This window comes from Fopius arisanus, unplaced genomic scaffold (assembly GCF_000806365.1).
Source record: "Fopius arisanus strain USDA-PBARC FA_bdor unplaced genomic scaffold, ASM80636v1 scaffold00195, whole genome shotgun sequence".
NCBI classification, from domain to species: Eukaryota; Metazoa; Arthropoda; class Insecta; order Hymenoptera; family Braconidae; genus Fopius; species Fopius arisanus.
Genome location: NW_011887934.1, coordinates 36,576 through 61,344, shown reverse-complemented (window position 1 = coordinate 61,344; position 24,769 = coordinate 36,576). Strand labels below are relative to the sequence as shown.

The following is a 24,769-nucleotide window of genomic DNA, read 5'->3' as shown; positions in this document are numbered from 1 at the left end:
CAATAATTGTTAGCTAGCGTTCTAGCGGTTGTCAACAACTAGGCCGCTAGCTAACAATTATCGGAAAAAACGATTAATTAACGGAGTAATTAGAAGTCCCAATTTTGGAGTAAATTATCTTTTCCAGACAGTCCATCCGGGCCTTAAGTAACAAGAGTAACCAATACACATCAGCACCTCTAACTCATCAGATCACCATTACTTATATCTCATTTCCATCAGACGAAATAATATGTAAAAACTCATCGATTAAAATCATAAGAAAAATACTCATTTATACGTATGTGTATCAAGTACAAAAATTTTATATTACAAACAAACTCATGTAACTCATTGGCTGAAGGCCCTCGGGCAATAGCAATAGCAATAGCCACTTGCATCTTACAACGAATCACGTATAAAATTATTTTCTGATTTAATTAACGATGTGAAATTTTAATCGATTTAATTAACGTATAAAAAAATATCTTTTCGGCAGCGCCTGATATATTGTTTCTTCAGCGTAATTTACGTTTACTCTTTTCTGTGTCCAAGCCTCTCATTATCAAATCCGAAAGGGCCAATCGTGCTTCTAGAAAATTATTTAAAGTCTCTTAAACATATTTTTCTATACGAAACTTTCAATTACTTCGTACAATCTAACGTAACTTATCAAAATGCTGAGCTTAAATCATATATCACTGTTGTGTAGAGTAATTTTTTGTTAAACGTTTTGGTTTACATCTAGAATCCTTCATTCCAAAAATATTTCCATCGCTACATAAAATGAAACGAGTTTGGATGTTAACAACATTGAACCAAAGTTGAAAAAAAAAAACAAAAATTGATTGCGGTGGGGAGAAAAGTAATTAAAAACTTTTAATTGTCCAGTTTCTCTTCAAAAGATCAGAATTCTGTACGGTTGGAGAATTAATTCAAAAAATGCTATTATCGACATGAATAAAATGAATAACCCCTTTGAATATCCAGGGAATAAAACTTTAACATCAAACCTACTACGACTAATTTCATGAATTAATTGTTTTAGGATTACCCAACGAGCTCAGCGGCATTTGGCAACAATATCCTTGGGCGCTTGGTCTTGGCCTTTGCAAAATCCGGGCTTACGTATCCGAAATGTAAAAAAAACATTGACAAAGAAATTATTTTGTTTGAATGATCGCACATTTTTTTTTTCTCAGCGCAGTCCGATAAATTAAATCCACGAATAACAGCAGATAATTATAACACTCTCTGTTTATTTTCATAAACCAGGTCTTCTTACGTCTCTGTGCTCACGATAGTGGCATTCTCGATGGAACGTTATTTAGCGATATGTCATCCCTTGCGAGCATACGCCATGAGTGGCCCAAGAAGACCAATTATGATAATTATCGCTGCATGGTTGATAGCTATAATTGCAGCCGTACCGTTCGCCATTTACACAAAAGTCAACTACGTTGAATATCCTCCAGGTATGCGAAAGCGTTTCCCAATAATAAATCATTCCACCTTTTCTTTTAATGAATCATTTTCTCTTTTATAATTAAAAATCTAGATTCTGGGATCAACTCCGCAAGTTCTGCAATTTGCGCGATGCTCCTTCCGGATATGCCCCATTTTCCTTTGTATGAACTGAGTTGTGTGGTATTTTTTCTCATCCCAATGCTCATCATCCTTGCTGTGTACACCAGAATGGGATTAAAGATAAGAAAAAGCACACGGAATTCAGTAACAAGAACAGGCGAATCGTCCGCACACTGGGATTCACGTCAAGTCCAGTCCAGAAGAAGTATTATCAGAATGTTAAGTAGGTGTCTCTCATGATTCAGATATGTTTAACAAAAACATGGTATATTTTCTATTGGAAATCCCCGATGAAAGTACTGGCAATATTAAAGTAATAGTCGAACATATCAAGTTCCAATGAATCACATAAAAATGTTTAATTCATTATTCTGTAGACTGACTACATACGAGAGAATATCACGAAATATTATTGTTTCCATCTGACTTGCGATCTCTAGGAATGCAGTGTTTGATGGGTTTCGGTGGAGTGGAAGTAAAATTCCTTCGATTATTCCTTTCCAACGGAAACTTCGCAACGGGTCGATTTTTTATTTTTCTAATTTGTCTTGGGAATTCTGTAGAATTGTTTAAACGTGAAGACACTAAGCTTGAGTACTATATCCGTATATACTATATAGTTCTCGATCAATTATTACTCTAAAAAAAGCAAATAAAGCGAATAATTCGTCCTAAGAATTGCAAAATTTCGTCAACTGATGGCATGAAAAATTCATGAAAAAATAATGAACAGTGTGTATTTTCTTTGTCTTCGTAATGTTGACAGGTGCGGTAGTAATCATGTTCTTCCTCTGCTGGGCACCTTTCCATGCCCAACGATTACTCTACGTTTACGCTCAAGAAGCTGACTACTACCCCGATCTCAACGAATGGCTGTACATATTCAGTGGTTTCTTGTATTACTTCAGCACAACAATCAATCCAATTCTATATAATCTCATGAGCTTGAGGTACCGAGAAGCATTTAAGCGAACGGTTTGCTGTGGTAAATCCCGATCCAATGGTAGACGTCCCCAGGAACTGAATTTCTGCAGATGTGACTCACAAAGGGTACCACATGTGCCGACGATACGCTGCTCCGTTAGATACACTATTGACCAAGCCAAAGATATATTCAAATTAAGTACGAATCACCACGAATGTGAAAAGGACACTAGATTGCCGGATTTGCATGGGGCAAGGGATCCCAACCGAAATATCATCAACAAACCACTACTTGAGGACGAACATCCACTCGTTAGGGAGAAAACAAGTTTCGAGAGCACGACTTCTGGTGATAAGAGTAGAGGATCTATTTCCACTGCCAGCAGTTTCCTGTGATTTTCATCTGATTGATCAACACTCAATTCTGTAATTACATGCGGATTCACTATTACCTTTTTACATAATTATTTTTCCAACGTCAGCCAATGGAATTACATCATTCGACGTCACAGCATGTATAGTCACCGGCTGTTCTTCATTCGTTATTTTATCAGTAGCCACGTTATGTATGAATGAATGGTATACACCATTAAACATTCTTCTGAACACATGCAGAGATTAACGATTTTTTTGGTTATTACTCAATGGAGTTTCAGCGTCGCTGTGCATGGAGGGAAAATTACCATAAATAATATGAATTTGTTGTCTGTAATACTAAATCTGTAATGTACCGATGTGTTATTCAAATAGTTTATGTTTCATAGACTGATAATAGAGATTTCAACACTCATATTTTTTTTGGGAAATGGGAAATGTGAAAAGAAGAAATGAATTTCACTTTCACAATTAGAAAATCAATATAAAGACAAAACAAAAATGCATAATTACTCCGGTTTGAAGAATATTTTCCTGTAATCTGATGAAATAAATTATTTTTCTGTGATTCATCATGTGAGTTAGAACCATTCCGATAAAAAAGGCACTAGTTATGTGTCCTCAGAAAATATCGTTAAGGCTCGGGTGGATTATCTAGAAAAGATCATTTACTCCGAAATTCGGATTCCTAATTACTTTGGCAATTAATCGTTTTTTTCAATAATTGTTAGCTAGCGTTCTAACGGTTGTCAATAACTAGGCCGCTAGCTAACAATTACCGGAAAAAACGATTAATTGACGGAGTAATGAGAAGTCCCAATTTCGGAGTAAATTATCTTTTCCAGGCAGTCCATCTGGGCCTTAAGGCTCGGGAGGATTATCTAGAAAAGATCATTTACTCCGAAATTCGGATTCCTAATTACTTTGACAATTAATCGTTTTTTTCAATAATTGTTAGCTAGCGTTCTAGCGGTTGTCAACAACTAGGCCGCTAGCTAACAATTACCGGAAAAAACGATTAATTGACGGAGTAATTAGAAGTCCCAATTTCGGAGTAAATTATCTTTTCCAGACCGTCCATCCGGGCCTTAAGGCTCGGGTGGATTATCTAGAAAAGAACATTTACTCCGAAATTCGGATTCCTAATTACTTTGGCAATTAATCATTTTTTTAAATAATTGTTAGCTAGCGTTCTAGCGGTTGTCAACAACTAGGCCGCTAGCTAACAATTACCGGAAAAAACGATTAATTGACGGAGTAATTAGAAGTCCCAATTTTGGAGTAAATTATCTTTTCCAGACAGTCCATCCGGGCCTTAACCTTATGTTACAAAATTGAATCTATTAGTCGATGCAGTAAATCCAGGAGAATGTGTTCATCAGTGTTGATGAATTAATACCGTAATGAACATGATAATTATAACTGAAAAGAACCACAAAAATGTCATCCCAGAAAACTGATTGAAGTGCAGAAGTTTTTGTTTCTTTTTGTTTAAAAATTGGCAAGTTATGTAACCTTAAAGTGAAAACCCACATGAGTCCCCGTATTCCGATAATGTCTCAGGCAATCAATTCAACATCTCAAAAAATTACAACGGAAAGCGTGACACTTCTTAATTGTCTCCAGTGCATCGGCAATTTAATCGGGTACTTCATTCGATTATTCTTGGAATTATTCCTGCTAATACTAACCGGAATAATTTCACAAATAAGTGGGTTCGGGCTGTTTACGAGGGTAAATGCTATTTCCATTTAGTGAATAAATTTACAAGAATTTTTTCAGTGATCCAATGTGACTCTGAGCGTATGCATTTTAAATTACGGCAATTTTTTATTCTGACAGATATTGGCTCCGGTACTCTTGATGGGTTTTATACTCATGAATATTTTTCCCTTTCAACCTCTGACGTATTGCACACATCGTAGAATCATTAATCAATCATTGTACGAAATCTTTGAAGTTCATTTACTCAATGCAATACATCCTCCAGTGACAGCTCGTACGTCTAATTCACCCCGTGAAAATTCAACATTCCCGAATATAACGGAGAGTGGAAAAGCTGTACTCCGAATTATTTTCAACGAAACTTCACCGAATCAAGGTAAATTAGAGTAACTAGCAATGAAAGATTAATCCGCATATTCATCATATTGAAAATATGATGTAATATTGAAAATATTATGTAATATTGAAAATATTATGTCATTATTTGACTGAATCTGTTGACGAATTTTCATTCAGGTATTCATACGGAGGGAAATATTCCGGTAAAATTACCTGTCTTTTCCGTAATTCCGGAGCTAAATGTGTAAATGTGGTTGTAGGAAATTTCCGTAATTTTTACGTGAATTCTCTGTGAAAAATTACGATACCGTCACTCAAATTTTTCGAGTGGATTCCATTAACGGTAAGCAAACTGAAAGTTCAGTAATTTTTAAATAATGAATATTTCTCTCCGTGCATAAATATTCCAGAACTCATAGTCCACTCTTTAATGGAGAATACAATTGAGGAAATGTTCTCTATTTGTGTAGAAAAGACTCACTTAGTTTCAGCGATCATTGATTGTAAATACGATGCGTTAATTAAAAAAGTTTCAAAGCCCTGAGACTTTTTCTGAGTAGATGCCACGGATTTGATGTCATCGGTAAATCCGGAGGACGTGAAACAGCATTTGAGAAATATCGAAGAAAATGCAGCTGCAATGAGAGTGCTGTATCCAGAATGCAGTGAGCGAAACGATGAAAGTTTTATTCAAGAAATTACTTCAAAACGAAATGAGTGGGTAAGAGCATCGATAAATTCTGCAAATCTGTTCACACCATCATCGACACTGGTGAACATTGAAGGAGTACCTAGCCACTTACCGATAAGTAAACCCGTCATCGATGATAACACTGATGGAATTGAACGAGTTATATCTGTGATTAACCCCGATTCCTCAATAGATAGTAATCAAGATCAAGAGTTGGTGGTTAGAAACCGTGAAAATTCCGAAGACATTGAAGTCGTGCTATCTGTTGAAGATGGCTCCGAGAATAGAGTTGATCTTTCAATTACTAGATAAAGGAAAACATGACCAACAACTCTCGTACATTATAGACTATTTTTCGTGTATTTTATCTACGCTTTATTATTGAAATTATTCAAAAGTAACTAGAGTAGATAATTTTATAAGAGGAATGATTGGAGAATATTAATCAGGCCCACAATGATACGGAAATTATGGAAATAGATTTTTTCTATTAGAATTGATGGATAAATTTGGTGAAGAAAATTCGATTCGATATGACGAGCCTAATTCAAACCTTTTGTCCAACCCTTGACACGTAGAATAATAAAGATCAAATTTAAATTATGTGAGAACAACAATTATTCGTTGGGATATTGACAATAAATAATCTCGCAGTGATAAAGATCTTCACTGGACTTTACTAGAAATTCCAGATTTTCCTGGAGTTTTTTGTCGAAACTATATTTTATAAAAGGACTAACTGTCATACGGCCAAAGAATCACTTTGACTTCAGCCATAGATGGAGAACTAGGTGAATAAAAAAATGTATTTTCTCCGGATAGTTTACAATTCAAACGGAAAAAAGGAAGGACTAATTTGAAAGTCAATTTCCTCAACTTTATATGAGAACGTCAATGGACCTGATATTCTGCCATTGTCAGTCCTGGGCTGAATATATTAATATTAATTCTGTTGGGTATGGGTAGATCAACATTCAAACTTTTGATTCAATTTCTAGTCTCTGAACGTTTCTATAATATAATTAGTTACTTGATGCATTCATCGCTGTAAGTGTGATATCAATTTTTTATTATACAGGAATTTCTACTCGCAATAATATGGGTTGAGATGAAAATATTATTGCTGATTAATTTGAGAAGTTTTTCTCTTTTTTAGACACGCCTCCTCCATCCGAAGAAGAAAGAAAGAAATAAAAATCCGAAGGAAGGGATTTATTGAACTTTTAGTTTTTTTATTTTTACGTCCTTCCTCTCGCAATTTTCATTTGATTTTTCTCTCTGTGTATTAAAATAAACCGTACGACCAAAAATAACGAATAACGGATAACGTAAAACTAAAATAAACAAAACAAAATGACAAACAATAAATAACATTAAAATGATCAAAAAGAATGAAAATTATGAGAATAAAAATGAATAAAGTCGACATATTGTGTACGTGAAACCAGCTTTATATAAATAGTTCAATAAAATACTCTTTAGATATGATGACTGGCGAGAAGTGGACGTTTGGCTGATGGAGCGTTGAATTCTGAATGTAGTACTAATATTTTTTTTGGATAAGATTCTACGAGGACTGAAAAAAATCACAAAAAATTACGTAAAAGTTTTGTAATACTGATTTTTATAGATCGCATCGTACTAATTGTCTTTTCCAAGACCTAAATCAATCTTGCTTGACCGCTTTGATTTTCTTCAAAGTTTCTACCTCTGATTCCTGAAAAATTATGAATTTCTTATTGAGTTTCTGTATCAATTAATTCATAAGGCATTTTTCATCACTAATTAAGGGGAAATATTTTATTGAAAAACCTTCTTTCACAGCGGACTTATTGTTCCGCGCAAAATCGAATAATGGAAATGTGCGGGATAGTACGTAATTTCTACGAACGATAAAAATTGAAGAATAGAGCTGTTATAATGTTTCCACTCGAAAGCAACAGATGAATAGAAAGAGAATACTTCAATAAATGTGGAAGTATCGGAGTTGAGCACAAACAATATCTAACATTATTGACTCCACCTTTAGAAGATTGAAATGGAACGGATGGATGACGCGATGGATAGAAAATACTGAGCTTTAAGAAAGTTCAAAATCACAAATTTTAATGAAATTGAATGAATTTATTAAAACGATACACAGACTTTATAGATACCTTTTTACCTCCATTTTGGAGCATGAGTGATGAATATTTGACGGATTGTTTTTCTACTCGGATTTCGGCCGAGCAGAGTGGAGTGCACAGGATCTTTATACATTAACACACAACGATAAATTCAAGAAGTGTTTTCACGTTGATTACTTCGCTATTCCCATCCTACATTACCATCCATTTATTCATAAATATTTGCCAAAAAAAATCATCTGGAGTAACTCATTGTGTAGTCATGTTCGGAAATAACCGACATTTTTCTTCATTTGTCACACAGAGTCTCCAAAAAGGGAAATAAAAGCTGAAATCCGTTGAATGATCAAGAATATTTGAAAAACTACTAGTGAATATCCATCGGAAATTTTAAAGAAATATGCGAGGACTTTTTTTTACAGCCCCAAATATCGCTCTCTGATTGGCTACGAGGGATTGATTGCAATGCGAGGGAGAGAAATCATGAGAAGAATTTTCTTTGTCAATTTGCGACATTTTTCACCGCGATGGAAATGCAATAATTTTTGTGAATAACATCGAGTTTTTCATTTTTCACTAGACGTGGTTTACTGAATAGTTGTAGGATTAGGAATGAATAGGAATAAATTTTGGCGACGATGGATTATCCTGCCCGCCGAACAGGATAATCCATCGTCACCAAAAATTCTTGAGCTTAAGAATGAATAGCAAGAAATTTCAGCGACGATTGATTATCCTGTTCGCAATACACGATAATCAATCGTCGCAAAAATTTTCGACTACTCATTCTCATTCTACAACTATTCGGTAGACCGTACCGAGACACATTTTAATTATTCCATTCCTATATCGTACTGGAAAATGTTGCAAGCGGTTGTCCACGATTTTTTGAATTTCCAACATTTTCCCGCCCCCTACCTAGACAAAATTTCTCCAATAATTTGCAATCTCCCTTGGTTTCCGGAATGATTTCCAAATTTTCGCGATTTTCTGAATTTTCAAAATTTTGGGTCTTATGGGTCTCATGATCAATCGAAATATTTCGAGATTTTTCGATATCGATTCCCCTTCTCCTTTTTCTATTCGATGAACTCTACATGGACAGAAAAATACCCGAAAAATTACGGAACTTTCACCTATTCTTGGGGTGACCTTGCTTTTCGGGAGAAAGTACCGTAAAATTGTCCTTCAAGTTTCGTAAAAATTCCTGCCCGCTACGAAACTGTTGACAGAACCTACAGTATTTTCCCCTGAAAACCAAGGTCACGCCACGAATACATGAAATTTCCGTAATTTTTCCAGTATTTTTCTTTCTATGTAAACGGCAACAAATTGTCCATTTTTTCCTCGCCAAAGTAATGCCCCTTAATAAAATAAATTCGATTAAGCCAGAGATTTATCATGGAATCCATTTACAAAATGACAAAATGGGAACGAAATGTAAATATCTTGATTTAAAATTTCCCGGAAATTTTGATAGCTTAAACATATGACACGTATATCTGGCGTATTTTTGGATTGAAGATGGTGGTGCGAACGCTGTCATGCAAGCACCCTAGGTGCATATGATATACTGAAGTCAGCATAAGTTTTAACATTGATTTTAGGAGTGGGGGACATGGTTACAAGTGGTAACTACGTGGAGTGGGGGTACCCAGAGAAGTAAAAACTTATGGTGACTTTAGTATACCAAGAGAATCGAATCAATGTCATTAGCGACGAACATCATTTGTCTCTAATTAAATGTCACAGCAATTAAGACAGCTTCTGGATTACTTAGGAGCAAAGGCTATTAGTTGTTTGCGAGATTATTGCGTGACTCAACTGAGATATGCGCACGTTCGCAGCCACACTCTCTCGCGAAGTATTCATTAACCTTGTCATGGTAAACTCTGAGATACGGTACTCTTGATGCAGCCATATTACTATATATTTTGAATATCGTTCATCATCCAAGAATATATTCTAAGGGTGCATTACTGTGATGAGCCATTACAGATTTACAGTACGTCAGCTGCTACGGAAATCAACAGCTAGAGCATGAGAAAATTATCTAACGTATTAATTAAAAAAAGTGAGTAAACATTTTAATACACGGAGAGAAATATTTAGTAAAAATTACGGAACTTTCAGTTCACTTACCGATTACGGAGTTGATTCGAAAAATTTAAGTGACGGTATCGTTATTTTTCACCGATAATTCAGATAAAAATTACGGAACACCGCGGAAAAATTCCGTGACTTTAGATAAAAATTACGTGACAGTTCCGTAAATTTTCCGACAACCACATTTCGCTCCAGAATTACGGAAAATACACGTAATTTTTATTGAATATTTCTCTCAGTGTAGGGGAAAAGTCGCAAGGGGGAATCCCCAAAAATTCAAATATTTAACTGCAGACACTCTACTGCACTTTCACATCCCGCGCCAAATTATTCCTGTAGCTTTAATTACGACGTTTATTATCCTTTATGATCCTAAATTCAATGCAACCGTCAAAAAGTTTTACTACTCTACCCTGTGTGCAGATTGATACATACAGCCTCCAGATATACTCGCAAAATATTACAGAACAGCACATAAGGGAAACGAGATTCATGACATCATATTCAGTTAAAATACTGTGGTCTCAGTTTGTATGACACTGAGTTAGATTCGTCGTACGAAAATCCGAACATGAATAGCGGACGAGAAACATGCACATCAGAATGATGGCTGAACTCTGGATTATTTTATCTGGGGAAATTTTCCGATACATTACATGCAGATGCCAATTCAAATTTCTCATTACATTTGGTAATTCAATATGCTTGTCACAAGTGTAACGACGAAATATTTCAAAATCAATTGGTCCACGTGATTTAATAACGCAATAGGAGGAGAATGTTGAGGGTTGTTATGCGTAGTAGATGAAACGCGAGGGCGGAGGGTAGATCGAGAATTCGCCGACGTCGTCTCATTCGTCGGCGGTCCGTCGAACCGCGCACTGCTCAATTTTACCCCATTACAAATCCTCATTACCCTAGTGCTAAACTCTATAACTAAATAATAATAAAACAATCACTCAAGACAATGTCTCAAATTATTTTCCTATGATCATTAAAAACCTGAGATTTAAAACCTGAAATCAACTGCATAAATTGAACAACTCTACTAAAAACTGAAAAGAAAAAATGCGAGAAAAAAAAATGATGTTGACGATTAAATATTGTACAGTATTGTTGTCACTTGAAATACAATAACAAATGTCGCGTCATTCCTTTGACACCTCCATGTGACTGAACTTAATTGTTATGGCTTAATTAAGTGTCTGGTGAAGTGTAAAAATGCACGACATGGATTCGTTTGATATGAACAACGTAACAGCGAAAATAATTGATCCACCTAGAACATTGGTGATGAATTTATCTCATATCTACAATTGGAGTGAAGAAGAGTACTTGCAACTCCAGCTGGGACCGAAGCATTTACCCCCGCAATTAGTAATTCCAATAACAATTGTTTATGTGTTTATTTTTGTTATGGGGATATTCGGTAATGTGGTAACATGTTGGGTGATACTTCGTAATCCAATTATGCAAACAGCTACGAATTACTACCTGTTCAGTTTGGCAGTTTCTGATGTGATGCTTCTTGTTCTGGGTGAGCACTTTTTCACGTCTATTTCTCTTTTTGTTGTACATCGCAACACAATGTTAACTTGTTTCTACAAAGTTTTATTGAAAGAGCTATACCGTCTATATACCATGTGCGGGATAAGTTAGGTGGCTGACTATACTCGGTCCATTACTACTGCTGGCTAACATACGAGTTAAATTCAGCTGAAGCAGCGGTTTTTCTTTTGACCATAAATAACGTCCTGTTCAGAATGTGTGGGAGGTTACTTACATAGTTGCATCATCGCAAACAACGTAAATTATAATTTAAAAAAAACGGTTTGATTGAAAGTTTTCTATTGCTTTCATAAGTTTAGAGATGATACACTGCGAGGAAAAACGTCCATCGAGGATTTACGCGATTGATCGTCGTGGATTTTCATTACCTTTTGTGGTTCACTCGATTTTTTAAGAATTCGATCGAGTTGGGCATGTGTAATTTTCGCCTATCCCTCAAGATGTTCCACCAGATCGATGTTGTTAAAAATCTGACCCAGATCTAGTCTAAGCGCCGACAGAATCTTGACGACTCAAGGCTCGTTCGGGCAATTTCACGTCATGGTTCTTTGTATTCACAAAGCGGGTGTAACTTGTTATCCGTCTATATCACATCGACACAGCCCAAGACTTTTTTTCTGTCATTCATGCCTGTTAAGGGACGTTTTCCGGCTGCTCCCTTCGATCGGTAGATTAGTCACCCTATTAACAAATTTAGAACTCACTAGAAGAACTTTGTAGTTAAAAAAGTGATGAATTCTAGGATGAATTGGTATTAGATAATAATTCGTTTCATGTTTATGGTTCATTGGAATAGATTAACAAATATATGGAAAAAAATTGTTGCCTTATAATCAATTTTTTAATATTTTATAAGTCTACACTAAAAAATTCATCTGAATTTTTACAGCACATGTGCTGGAAGTTTTTTCTGCAGTACTTGAAAAATAAAGTACATTCTCTTTGCGCACAATGGTACGTACTATTGTCTCAAGTAACATGAACTATTGTCTCAAGTAACATGAACTCTAAGCGCAGATGTAAAAATATCCGATAATTTTGAAATACTAGTGGCACTACTGCCGAAAATTTTACATCTTACCAAATGATAATTTCATGTAATATCTTTGTAACGAAACAACGACTGCAATTCCAGTTCCCCAATGGAATAATGTTTTAATTATTCCCTAGTACTGTGCAGGAAATGTTAATGTAAATAAAATGGACTTCCAGATTTTTGTGTTACTTGCCAGACTGCTGTTGGAAGTAAGAGTATATGAATGTAATAATCAAGGTCATTAAAACGAACTTCCTGATGAAAATTTAATAGTCCTTTCGCAGGGCTTGATAAATCGGCCCCAAATACATATGCTTAACTGGTATTTTTCCCTAGGGTCTGCCTTATAGATAAGCTATAAAAGATATCAGATAGTAGATAATCACCACCCAAGATCACACCTAGATAAAATATTTGTTTACCTTGAAAAAATGTGATGGGTACAGAAAAAAGGATTTAAGGCCCGGATAGACTGTCTGGAAAAAATAATTTACTCCAAAATTAGGACTTTTAATTACTCCGTCAATTAATCGTTTTTTTCGATAATTGTTAGCTAGCGATCTAGTTGTTGATAACCGCTAGAACACTAGCTAACAATTATTGAAAAAAATGATTAATTGCCAAAGTAATTAGGAATCCGAATTTCGGAGTAAATTATCTTTTCTAGATAATCCACCGGAGCTTTAATGTATTTTCTCCTTGAACATTCAAAAAATTGCTTTTTGTGCAGAAAAAAATATCGTATCATCAATTCATTATCAAATTCATTAATTAATTAATTATTCAAATTCATGCGAATATTATTTCATGAATTATTCAGGTTCAAGGCAATAAAGTTAAAAATTGCTAAATGTTGTACACTACCCTGTAGAATGTTAGACATTATACATGATCCTTTATCATTGACGCAATTGACAAATTTTTCGAAGATTGTGAATTAAAATCTAATGAACCAATACAGTCCAGACATTAATTCCATGTGAATTCAATTTATAGCTGATAAACTTTGTGAATAACTTTCAAATATTTATGAAAAAGGCAATAAAGAAGATGAAAGTCTTCAATAGTTTTGAGATAATTGAAGAACTATGAAATTATTCGACGAGATGTCAGCGACAGCTATTATAATTACAGCCCATGTCTGACGATAATGTTCAGTCATGTGGAAAGTTCTCGAAAATGACACATTACCTTTTTGAAATTGCTTCTGATAATTTTGTTATAGCTCTTCATTGATTTCTAACCAATTACACATTTTGATAGGAATTACGCTCTCCAGTGCTGCTCCAGTTGGCCAAATTCCAGCTCTGGAAAATAATCCACCGAATATGCCTCGACCTACCACATTAATCGCAATAATTCTCTCAACCTTCCCAACCGTTCGTAACAAATCTGTTAAATTTTGCGGTGTGAAAATCCTGAGTATGGAACACATCTCCATTCGCTTGCAACGAGCCTATCAGAGAATATTCCTATAGTTTTTAACTTTTCAGGATAGTTTAACGAGTATATCAAAATGGAAATTGAATTCGGGGAAACGAGTACGAAAGGAAAAAGTCGAGTCCCAGATTTTACTCGAATCCATAAATAAAAAATCAATAATTTCTATTAACATTAGAATAATATCAATATAAACATCAGCAACAATTGAATCTAACAAGTAGATCAAACCCATAAAAATAATAATCCACAGAAAAATAAATAATTCTCAACCAAAAATGAATCAACAGAACTAAAAATAATTCACAGGCGAGTAAAATTAATTCATTAAAATTAAAGTGAATTACTCAGCATCTAATTAATTTACAGCGGTCAGAGATTAGTTTAAGGTCAAATGAATTAAAAATATTAATACATATATTGGAGAAAATAGAAGTAGCTGTCGTTCACTAGCCGAATGTTTCCTTTTGAGGTGGTATTCAAGTTTCTGACACTCAGTCTGGTTGGGGGTAGATTATTAGAATATTAGAATATAGTCATGAAGTGACATCTCTCCTTAGCGGTTGGCATGTAGCAGTAATTTTGACACGAACCACTTCAAGCTCCTGATCCCAATTTCAACTTCGTGTCTGGTGTAATTTCGGGGAGGATAATTTATACTGTTCTACTCATTCTAATGGAACTAGTTTGCTTGACGACTCTCTACTTTCTGTACTTAAATATTCATAATAATTTATACTGGTCTACTAATTTTAATGGAACTAGTTTGCTTGACGATTCTCTATCTGTGGTACTCAATCTCCATTAATGGTATTACAATAAAATTCTCTTATTTTCTCATTGAGGTAAAATAAATGAAATAGTGTGACTTCCGGTCATTTATCGGTGTTTCAGGAGAGAGAAAATATATGAATGGATAGATTCACTATTGACGGTTCGTGGTGGTCCCCTGGTGAAGTAAATCAAACGTTAATGGCCCGGATGACTAGACGATATCGTGCCTCTTGCCACGCGTCTCCCCATACTAATTAATAATTATGAGACACTATTCGTGACCTTATTGGCCTGAAATAACGATAGCTAAATACGAACATCCGATCATTGGGCCAGGTCAACGTTTATGTAAATTTTGTGATAAATATTGCAGTAGCCCATTACTCCAAGGTTCGTGTAGGCTCAAAAGTTCACATTCTGGCGACCGCAAACATTTCATCTATCAAGTTCTCCACAGACAATGATCGATGGCCCTTAATATTGTAGACAGGTGCTAGTATTTTATTCGGGGGAACGACTGGCAACAGAAGAGTGGCAGGAGTAATATCCGGTATAACTAATGCTCTAGTTATAATCCTTCAAGTCTGAACAAAAAATCCGGAAAATTGTCGGAAAATTATCGGAAAATTATCAAAAAATTTTTAAAATGATATTTCTGCTGAATTTGTCATTGATCAATAATTATCATACCTAAATTAATTAATTGAAGATTCTGGTAAACCTCAATTAAAAAAATCAAAAGTCCATATGGTTCTGAAAATATTTGAAATGTGGAAAATTCATGGATTTTCTTGATTTTTCAGTATACATGATATTTAATAAATATTTTTCATTGGAATTCAATAAACAATTCGGATGACGTTGTGATGGAAATTTCAAAAAATTTCCAACAGTGCAGCAAATCCTACAAATACTAGTCGTTGATTGACTGAGATTCGCAGAAATCGATGACGCAATATTATCGCATCGTTCTCATGACTATTTTCTCAGGAATGTTTATGATTTCAATTGAAAATTGTTATTTTTGGTGGTCCGAAAGAGGGACTCACTAATTCAGGTAATATTTCAGGGTTACCATTTGAGCTGCAAGTTTTCTGGCAGCAGTATCCGTGGGAGCTTGGTTGGGGTCTATGTAAAATACGAGCTTACGTGTCCGAAACGTGAGTTTACAGTGATTGTAGTTGTAAATTAATTAAATGAAACTCTCTGCATTCTCTGTTAATGAGTAAATTTAATTGTATCTATTATTATTATTATTATATATTATTTTATTTTATTTCTATTTACTGATTTACAGACTAGAAACCGTAAGAAACTGTCTGGCAAAAAGCTGATGCGCACAGATTGCGACGAATCGATTTGAATCCTGCCGGGAATCGAGTTAATTCAATTCGATTTTTCGCTTCATTCAGGCTGGGAATTAGGATTGGTACAGTCCAAATAACCCGATTTGAATGAGTTCATCTGAATGATGTTTAAAATCAATGTAATTGATTGGGTGCACGGAGAAAAATATTCATTTACGATAGAGAAATTATCGGATATTTCCCGATAGGTTCGTTCCAAATAAATGAAGGAATCAATTTTTTCATTTTAACAGAAATGATTTTTCCTGAACTATTTGATGACTTCATCTGTAGGCAGGACACCTTGAGAGAAATGTTTGATAAATATTAAAGCTCGTGTGAGATTCAGGAGATTATTCTCCCAATCCAAACGTTGAAAAATGAAACTTTGAATTAATAAATTTAATCAATCATTCAATTTAAGTGTCAGACCAGGGGTTAATCTGACAGGATGTTTTTTTACCCAACAAAATAATCTAAAAATTAAGAGTTAAAACCCGTCCGGGTCTTACCACGTGGCGGGGAATGGTGCAATTTTATTGGCTGACGTCGGGGTTGAGAGAATAATCAATAAAAATTACTTATCTTTCTCATAATTCTGGAGCGAGCAGTAATTAAGGAAATTTTTACGAAGCTATTACGGAAGTTTTCTGGAGCGTTCCTTAATTTTTATCTCCATTTTTCATATGAAAAAAATATGATATGAAAAAATATATCGTCACTTGAATTTTTTCCCTCAATTTTATAATCCGCAAGCTAACTCAAGTTCTGGAAAATTTTTATTGAATATTTATCTCCGTGAATCGAATGACAAACCGATATATCTGCTTGATTGAAATCGAATTTTGGGTCGTTTTACACTATTTTTTGATTTTGATTCAAATTAATGTTCAGCCTAGAGACATTTCATCTTGAAATAATCCGATATTCGAATTGGATTCGAATCAGTTAGAGTCAGCACTTTTTTTGGACGAATCATAGTCTAAAATTATATTTTTATTTTTACTGACGGTCTGGATCGATTCAGTAGACCCATAAATCAATCTGGACGTAATTTACATTTACATCGTTCTGCACGTGAATATCATGCTATTCTGATCGAGGATATTCCCCATTGCTTCCAGGAATGGTATTGGCATATTCGTCAATTCCAGAATTATCTATCATTTCGCTGATTCACTGAATAGAATCCTTCATTAAGCTCTCCCTCAACCCCTCCTCCCACTTGATTATAGCTATTAACTAATTAAACAGAGAATCAATGGTAAAAAATCGAATTAACAAAAAGATTCAATCAACTTGAAATCTGATTTAATAGATGAAATCCCATGAATTTCTCTTTTAGTAACTTGAAGAAATGGGTGAAATGCATCGAATACAAATCACTTCAAATTAGATTCATGCATTGAGTTTAACTCCAGGATCAGATAATGTTTGCCGAATCAAAGCAATTGCAAGCAGACCGACCTCCGTCGGAGATCAAGCTTGATAATCTGAACTTGATCGAGCTGATTGCATTTGGATTGATCTCTGGTTCAAATTAGTCTCTCCAAATTAGACCCTGACCGGAGTATTTCGAAACGCCTCGACTAACCAGAAGGTAAAAATCCGAAAAATGTATCAGTTCCCCATGAGATAGACCTGTTGAATTAAATTATAGTTGGAAATATGATTTTTGCCTTCTGTTTTAGGAATTTTTATTCAATCTTTCTCTCTGTGTATTTTGCAGTTGTTTTTTTCTGTACATATATTCATAATAGAAAATATCAATGTTAATATATAATAATAATATAATAATATATTTACTATATTTCAAAGGTCGTCGTACGTCTCGGTATTAACGATAGTGGCATTCTCGATGGAGAGGTACCTAGCTATCTGCCATCCTCTCCATCTGTATGCGATGAGTGGCTTAAAACGTCCGCTACGCTTTATATTCGCTGCTTGGCTACTGGCAATGGTTGCAGCACTTCCCTTTGCAGTTTACACTACGGTGAATTATGTCGAATATCCACCAGGTAAGTCCAGGTATTTAACTCATCTCAAGGTAATTTCGTTCAACCAGAGTGACAGTATTTATACTAGTTCTGTGTTACAGGAAGCGGTCGTAATTCCGAGGAGTCAGCCTTCTGCGCTATGCTATTACACAACATGCCAGGCTTCCCTCTGTACGAGCTCAGTTGTTTGATATTCTTTCTTGTCCCTCTGATCTTGATAATGGTACTCTATATTCGCATGGGTCTCCGAATACAAAATACAACTTTGGGAAGTAGCATTGAGGGAACCGTGCATGGCGAAACCAGACAGGCACACTCCAGGAAAATCATTATAAGAATGTTAAGTATGTAATTCATCAATTTAAACGTACTGGGGTATTTTCAGTAAAAATATTCATTTCAGTTAATTAGAAACCTTCTGTACAAATTTAAATCATCCGCAATGTGTGGTGATTAGCGAGATGAAAATTAGAGCAGCAAATCATTTTTTTCTCGTTATTTACTCTCGAGTAGTTATTTACTCAAGTGATTTTTATTAATAATGTAAAATCGAGAGGGGAAATCGATCTCGAAATATCTCGCAATTCTCGAAATATCTCGCAATTCTCGAAATATGTCGGATGACCGTAAGACGAAACCGACCCGCCACCACGAATTCGTCGCTAAATCTCAAACATTTCGAATGACTGCGTGTGCAAACGATCTTGTATATAATAAACGACACATCAATTCCCTTTCTAGTACCACCTACGAATAATGCCTGTAGAACATTTTCCTTTCCTGAAAAATCGAATTAATCGAATGAATTTAATAACATAAATAATGGAAATGAAAAATAAAATTGAGTCGGACTCAATGAGGTGAACACGAATAGAGTCATTATGATTACGTTCCCACAAATGTAAATTCCTCTTGATATTACATTTAATTAAGAAATAGCAGAATTACGTAAATGATCTTTCCGAAATTCAATAGTAATTTTGTCATCCGCAGGTGCAGTAGTTGTGACATTCTTTATATGCTGGGCTCCTTTCCATGCTCAACGGCTACTTTACGTCTACGACCGGACGAGGTCATTCGGTGATGTAAATGAGTGGCTGTATTTTCTGGGTGGTTGTTTGTACTACATCAGTACTGCGATCAATCCCATTCTCTATAATGTTATGAGTGTCAAGTACCGAAGTGCATTTGTTGAAACTCTGTGCTGCACACCAACAGGCAACCACTTTAACATGGAGGATCAAAGTAGTATGAAGGAGACGACTATTTACCGATGTGGTTCATGTCGAAGCTCTCAAATAGCACGAGCGAGGAGTAGAAGCATTAAGTATGTATAATATTCACTCAGTATTGTTATTATAAAAATTTTGCAGATAGCTATTGGATTATGGAGGAATTAGTAAATAATTAAAGTAGTTAGGCTTAGATGTTAACTTTTATTGAACGCAGTCAGGTGTAACTTTCTCCTATGACCTCTGCAATTCTACTCATAGTAACTCATAGCAACTCAAGTTTTTACGCTCTGGATCCATTTTACAAAAGACTGTTCTTCATTCATCTCTCTCTCTATTTCTGTTTGTATAAACTAGTCTCCTTATCCTGATGTTGTTCTAAGGAAAATTATAAAATAATAAAATGAGCCAGAACAGTTATAGGATGACTATTAATTTTTGCAACAACAACAATAACTTTAACCCTCTTTTAGTGGTTTCTTTACTGAAAAACAAAATTTATTTTTCCTCAAATATTTTCTTCTCACCACACGGAGAGAAATATTTAGTCAAAATTACGGAATGGCGCGGGATAATTCCGTGACAGATTCGTAAAATTTCCACACATTTCGCTACGCAATTACGGAAAAGACACGTTTGGATTGAATATTTCTCTCCGTTCAGTAAATGATGTATCACTGGTATAATCACTGTAGATTTCAGTCAGAATTTTTCGTGAAAACTATCAATTTCCATTATTTTCACTTTTCGGATGCTGCAATCGGGTTATCCCATTCACTGATATTGCAGTTCAGGAAAATTGTGTGAAATTTTTCCGGAGGAGTCCAATTTTTATTTGAATTTTCAGCTACGGATTGCGATAATTATGTTAAAATTTATATAAAATTATTTATATAAAACTCTAGCACAATAAGATGTTTCAAGCATATCGTTCTTCTGTTTACATTACGGGAAACGCAAACGCAGTAGGAAGTAGTTTACTCAGTGTATGGGAAGACACATGTCGTGTATTATTTACTCACTAAAAAAAAACGATTGCAATGCTTCCACTTGGAAGCAGTAAAATCACTCGAATATTATTCGTACGTTTTATATATTTTATTATGGAGGTACAGGCCCCTTTGAAGTGCCTTTCTCTATCGTTACCTAACTTATAGAACATTCCACCGCAAGGGTTGTTAAAACTCGAGAGAACTCACTCATTAAAAGCTTTATTTAACAAAGTAATTATTTTCATGCGAATCACGTAAATGCTAAATGTAGAATGGAGAAAAACTCATTATGAATTCGTTGCCTTTGAAATGGTAATTTGACGTTTTTAATTGCCTGCGTAGATCGAGAGGCAATAACTCCCAAAATGTTCACGAATCTTCATTGAAATCACTTAAATTTATTGAACTCATCCAAATAATTTCAATCACACGATTTCTTTGCAATCATTCCTGCAATGATAAAAACTTGGAATCAACAAAAGCAAAGCGAGATTAAACATTTTTATTTTTTAATATCATTAAAACGTTCAACAATTAACTTGTAAAATATTTCAGCATCATCCATTCAAATAAAAAATCTTGAAAATCACTTTTAAACTAAGACGAACTAAACAGATTTCGAAAACATAAACGTTACGAAAATTTATGAAAATAATCAAAATAGAATAAAATGTGAAAACACTTCAAGTTTCATCGAAATCAAAGAACAAAACAAAGAAAAAATAATCAAATCAACTACGTCACAAGTATCGATAATACAATCAAATGCCTTTAAATATAAATCATAAAAATTATGTTGACTGCTCTGATATAAGTTTCTTCTATGAACACAGTACCGGTCAAGGTGCGGGACAATTGAAATCGGAACAATACGGTAAAGTCTTGTAATACATGATACCTCGAAATAAGATTGACGAACTGTACAACCGCTGAGCAATCCACTCCAGAGTCAGTTACAGAAACGTTGTAGAAACCAGCTGAGCTAGTTACTCAGGGTTTTGTGTTGCCAATACTAGAAGAAAAAGGTCAAGTTGTGCACTTGGTTGCAGGTCGATGGTCCAACAAAAGAGTGGACATGAAGAAATTATAGTCCAATTGGGTCTAAACCAGCCAAATACTACTTGAAATAAGGTCAAGCAATTGAAGGAAAAATGCATAATTGCATTCTTCTAAATGGCCTTTCATAAAAAAGAAACAATTGCATCGTAATTCTTCACAAATAATTCAGATAAAAATAACGGAACGCCGCAACTGTCACGCAAAAGTTCTGTGACAGTTCCGTAAAATTTCCTACTACCACATTTAGCTCCGAAATTATGGAAAAGACATATAATTTTTATTGAATATTCCTGTCCGTGCACGAGTGGTATTTTACGGATCATTTTTTTACTCGGATATCACCCAAGAAGTCAACAATATTCATGTACACTGAGAAAGAAAATATTTTTAGCTAACAATATTTACTAACCATAAGAAAATATTTATGGCGTTAGTCAATCCTATGGGAGCATTTACACAGCCATTGGTATATTTATAGTGGACCGAGCATAGAACTTGTAATCGGAACATTGCAGGTTCGAGCCCCGGATCGGTAAAATAATAAGTATTTTTCACTGTTAATAATGGAAAAGATCCATTAAGACAGATGAACTCTAGTGATAAAATTGGATTATTTATTATTTTGAGCTAATAATTATTGTTTATTCGCATCATCCGGTTTAAATAAAGCTGACTTTATCAAATCCTGAACTGTTCAACCTGATCAAGTCTTGATTAAAAACGCCATTACATGACTGATCATGATTTGATCCAGTTACCATATCAGATCCTAATCGATCATTAGGGCTTACCTGGTCAAATTCTGATCTGGACCTGATCGAAATTTCCACTCGGATACTGGCGGGAAGAAAATATTCTTGGCAAATGAAATTTCTCTTCTCAGTGTACCTCACACACAACCGCACATCACGAAGTGTTTCTGGATTGATACATCCACGTTCATTCTCTTTAATGACACATCATTGATTGATCCATTAGCATAATTGACCAGAGAAGCTCTACCTAAGGGACTCATTCTTCAATGATGTTCAGAGTAACCCATTTTTTTTCATCAATACGATGTAAAATATTGAATGGGCAATGGATCAAAAGATAAGAAACTGAATGACAAAGAAAAATAGAATAGTCCTCCGGTTCAGAGGGAAAGCCATCAGTCTTCGAAACATTCTGTCCTTTCGTCTCTTCCGCCCTTTATAGATCGTTCGATCGAGGTCTCTCATTACCGGTTAGTCGATATTTATTTTTATTTTCCACATGGGCTTTTCTCATTTGCTCACCTTTTCTGGATCCTTTGGTTTTATTGATTTCCCTTAGTGAACCACAAGCAAAGTTTTCTTTATGTGACTGTCCACTCGGTACACGAAGAAAAAAAAAGTATTCAGTAAAAATAACGGAACAGTTACGCACTCCTTCACTGAACGTCCAAAAAAAGTCCGGTCCGTCCAGGAAAAAGTAAACAACGTTCAGTGAAAAAGTTCGTAACTGTTCCGTAATTTTTATCGAATTTTTCTCTCCGTGTGGTATTAGAGTTATGGGTAGTTTGACGATCTTGGTCAGGTCCCTCGTATTTTGACCCCAAAATTAATTCTATCCCATGAAAATTAATGTCAATATGAAAAATAAGAGAATCGGGTCAACATTGATTGAAGACGTAACGGGGATAGAAAAGGGAATATAGTAACGACCCTCACAAAAGTCAATATCTTGCAAATTTGATGCTACGATGTGGACACTTTTCACATGGACCACATATTGTCGCCATTTCAAAATCTCAACCAGCTAGGAAAAACGTCTTAATTTCATTAATTTTTTGCCGTGAGCTTAACGCACCTTTTACGGTTAATATTCTTAAGTATTAAAAACCATTACGCTATATCCCCTTATGGTTTTTTCCACGCGATGGTTTCATCACATCTCTTGAAAAATAATTCGATTTCGATGCATTATTCGAACACATTATCACGTTTAAGTTATTCAACACAAAATCGATTAGCTACGATGTCCATCGGCTATCCTGATACCACTCGCTAAAATCGAGTTAGGCTATCAGATCCACAACCTATCACTTTTTCATTTGAGAAAGAAAGTGGGAAACATGAGTTTGTATGTAAAATTGATGTGGTGGGGGTTGGTTGTCAAGGCAAAACTTATGTTGACTTCAGTATAACATCTAAACAGATCACAAATATGCCACATCCACTCTCCTTGAAGAGTTAAAACAATTGAAAAGATAAGAGTGAATTTGCTCGAGGCAAATTCACCGCCCTCAAAGAATAATAGAAGGCACTCTAGACATTTTGAGAATAATCGGTCATGGTGAGGGATTTAGAAAAATCCAACCAATTTTACAAGTTTTTTTTCTGTGAAATCTTCAAAATTCAAGACTGATCACAAGCACGATTAATTTTGTGATAACATTATAACATTTTGACAACAGCTAGGGCATTTAATCAGGGTGATTACCCGGAAATTATTCGCTCAGTAGTTGGTTCTCTGCAGGAAAACAATAGATTCAACTCTATTCTAATTCCTATTATCATATCGCATCCTCGCCCGATCAGTTTTAATCATAAAATCTCGCGTATACTCGCACCATCTGATTGTTTAAGAATTGAAATATCAGTAGCGTTATTTATCTTAGAAATTAGACGTCTCCAAGGTTAATAATTTCAAAGATGGAAAACTTACATGATTACAATCCTCAGTTATTTTCTTATTATACACCGGGTTTTTAATCTTGTAATTTATGTCTTCGAATCTTGAAATTGCATTTGAATTTTTTGTGTGAAAACAACGTGAAAGTTTCCAGTATAATTTGATATTTTTTTATTTTAGCTATTGAATGTCTAATGGATACTTAATTTTAATAGATATCACTCGGAGACGTCAAGGGACCTCGTACATATGAAAGTACCTGACAATGAAAATGATTATTCTGGTGGCAAGCGACGAACGGTGAATAGCAGTCTGATAAATAAACATGACATAGTGCCAGTAGGAGCCAGGAAGCTTTCCATGGTAGTACAGTCAAGCAATGGAAAGGCCAAGTGTCGTGCAACTGAGATGAATAGCTTGCCGAATGAGGCGCACATCTGATATACCACTCAGCTCACTTCATCTTCAATTAATAAAACTATCTATCTCTCGAAACAATGACGTTTTGCAATCAAAAATTATTGTGAATTACTGGTGCTGTCCAATAAAAAATTAACATGATGTTTAGGTATTTTCTTTGACTTGGAGGATTCACGAATATGATTGCTCATTCGAGTGCTCCATCCGCTTTAAAACGAATCCATTCCACCGACGTCATTCCACCTAGCCCAAATATCACCACGGGGACACTCTTTTTCGAAACCAATTGTTGTGTTACATTGTCTACTTTGACCAGAAAGAATAAATACATTTCGAACGTTAATGGTCAATTGCGTGAGCATGAACCGAACAGAAAATTAGCTTTCGATATTTATTG

The 24,769-nt window shown here is 34.9% G+C and overlaps 3 protein-coding genes across 4 annotated transcripts in view; all 3 read left to right on the top strand.

Moving 5' to 3' along the window:
• The window catches only part of LOC105272515 (neuropeptides capa receptor), a 7,297-nt gene extending 3,860 nt beyond the window's left edge, over positions 1 to 3,437 (top strand). Inside the window, exons 2-5 of the mRNA XM_011314681.1 lie at positions 1,028 to 1,118; positions 1,255 to 1,454; positions 1,538 to 1,789; positions 2,333 to 3,437. Coding sequence (XP_011312983.1) covers positions 1,028 to 1,118; positions 1,255 to 1,454; positions 1,538 to 1,789; positions 2,333 to 2,886 — 1,097 coding nt within the window. The 3' untranslated portion in view covers positions 2,887 to 3,437. The remainder of the gene's footprint in view (positions 1 to 1,027; positions 1,119 to 1,254; positions 1,455 to 1,537; positions 1,790 to 2,332) is intronic.
• A 699-nt stretch (positions 3,438 to 4,136) lies between these two features.
• Positions 4,137 to 6,205, top strand: LOC105272514 (uncharacterized). 2 transcript variants are annotated; one of them, XM_011314678.1, is made up of 3 exons: positions 4,137 to 4,599; positions 4,708 to 4,966; positions 5,490 to 6,205. In XM_011314678.1, the coding sequence occupies exons 1-3, from the start codon at positions 4,399 to 4,401 to the stop codon at positions 5,930 to 5,932; spliced, it is 903 nt and encodes a 300-aa protein (XP_011312980.1). In that variant the 5' UTR covers positions 4,137 to 4,398; the 3' UTR covers positions 5,933 to 6,205. The 2 variants fall into 2 exon arrangements, with proteins under 2 accessions (XP_011312980.1, XP_011312982.1); XM_011314680.1 differs by lacking the exon at positions 5,490 to 6,205 and adding an exon at positions 5,107 to 5,190.
• Positions 6,206 to 10,726: 4,521 nt separating this feature from the next.
• LOC105272513 (neuropeptides capa receptor) lies at positions 10,727 to 24,427 on the top strand. Its single transcript, XM_011314677.1, has 6 exons — positions 10,727 to 11,389; positions 15,741 to 15,831; positions 17,836 to 18,035; positions 18,116 to 18,358; positions 19,008 to 19,341; positions 24,168 to 24,427. Exons 1-6 carry the CDS (start codon positions 11,074 to 11,076, stop codon positions 24,391 to 24,393), a joined length of 1,410 nt encoding a protein of 469 aa, XP_011312979.1. The 5' UTR covers positions 10,727 to 11,073; the 3' UTR covers positions 24,394 to 24,427.
• The last annotated feature ends 342 nt before the right edge of the window (positions 24,428 to 24,769 follow it).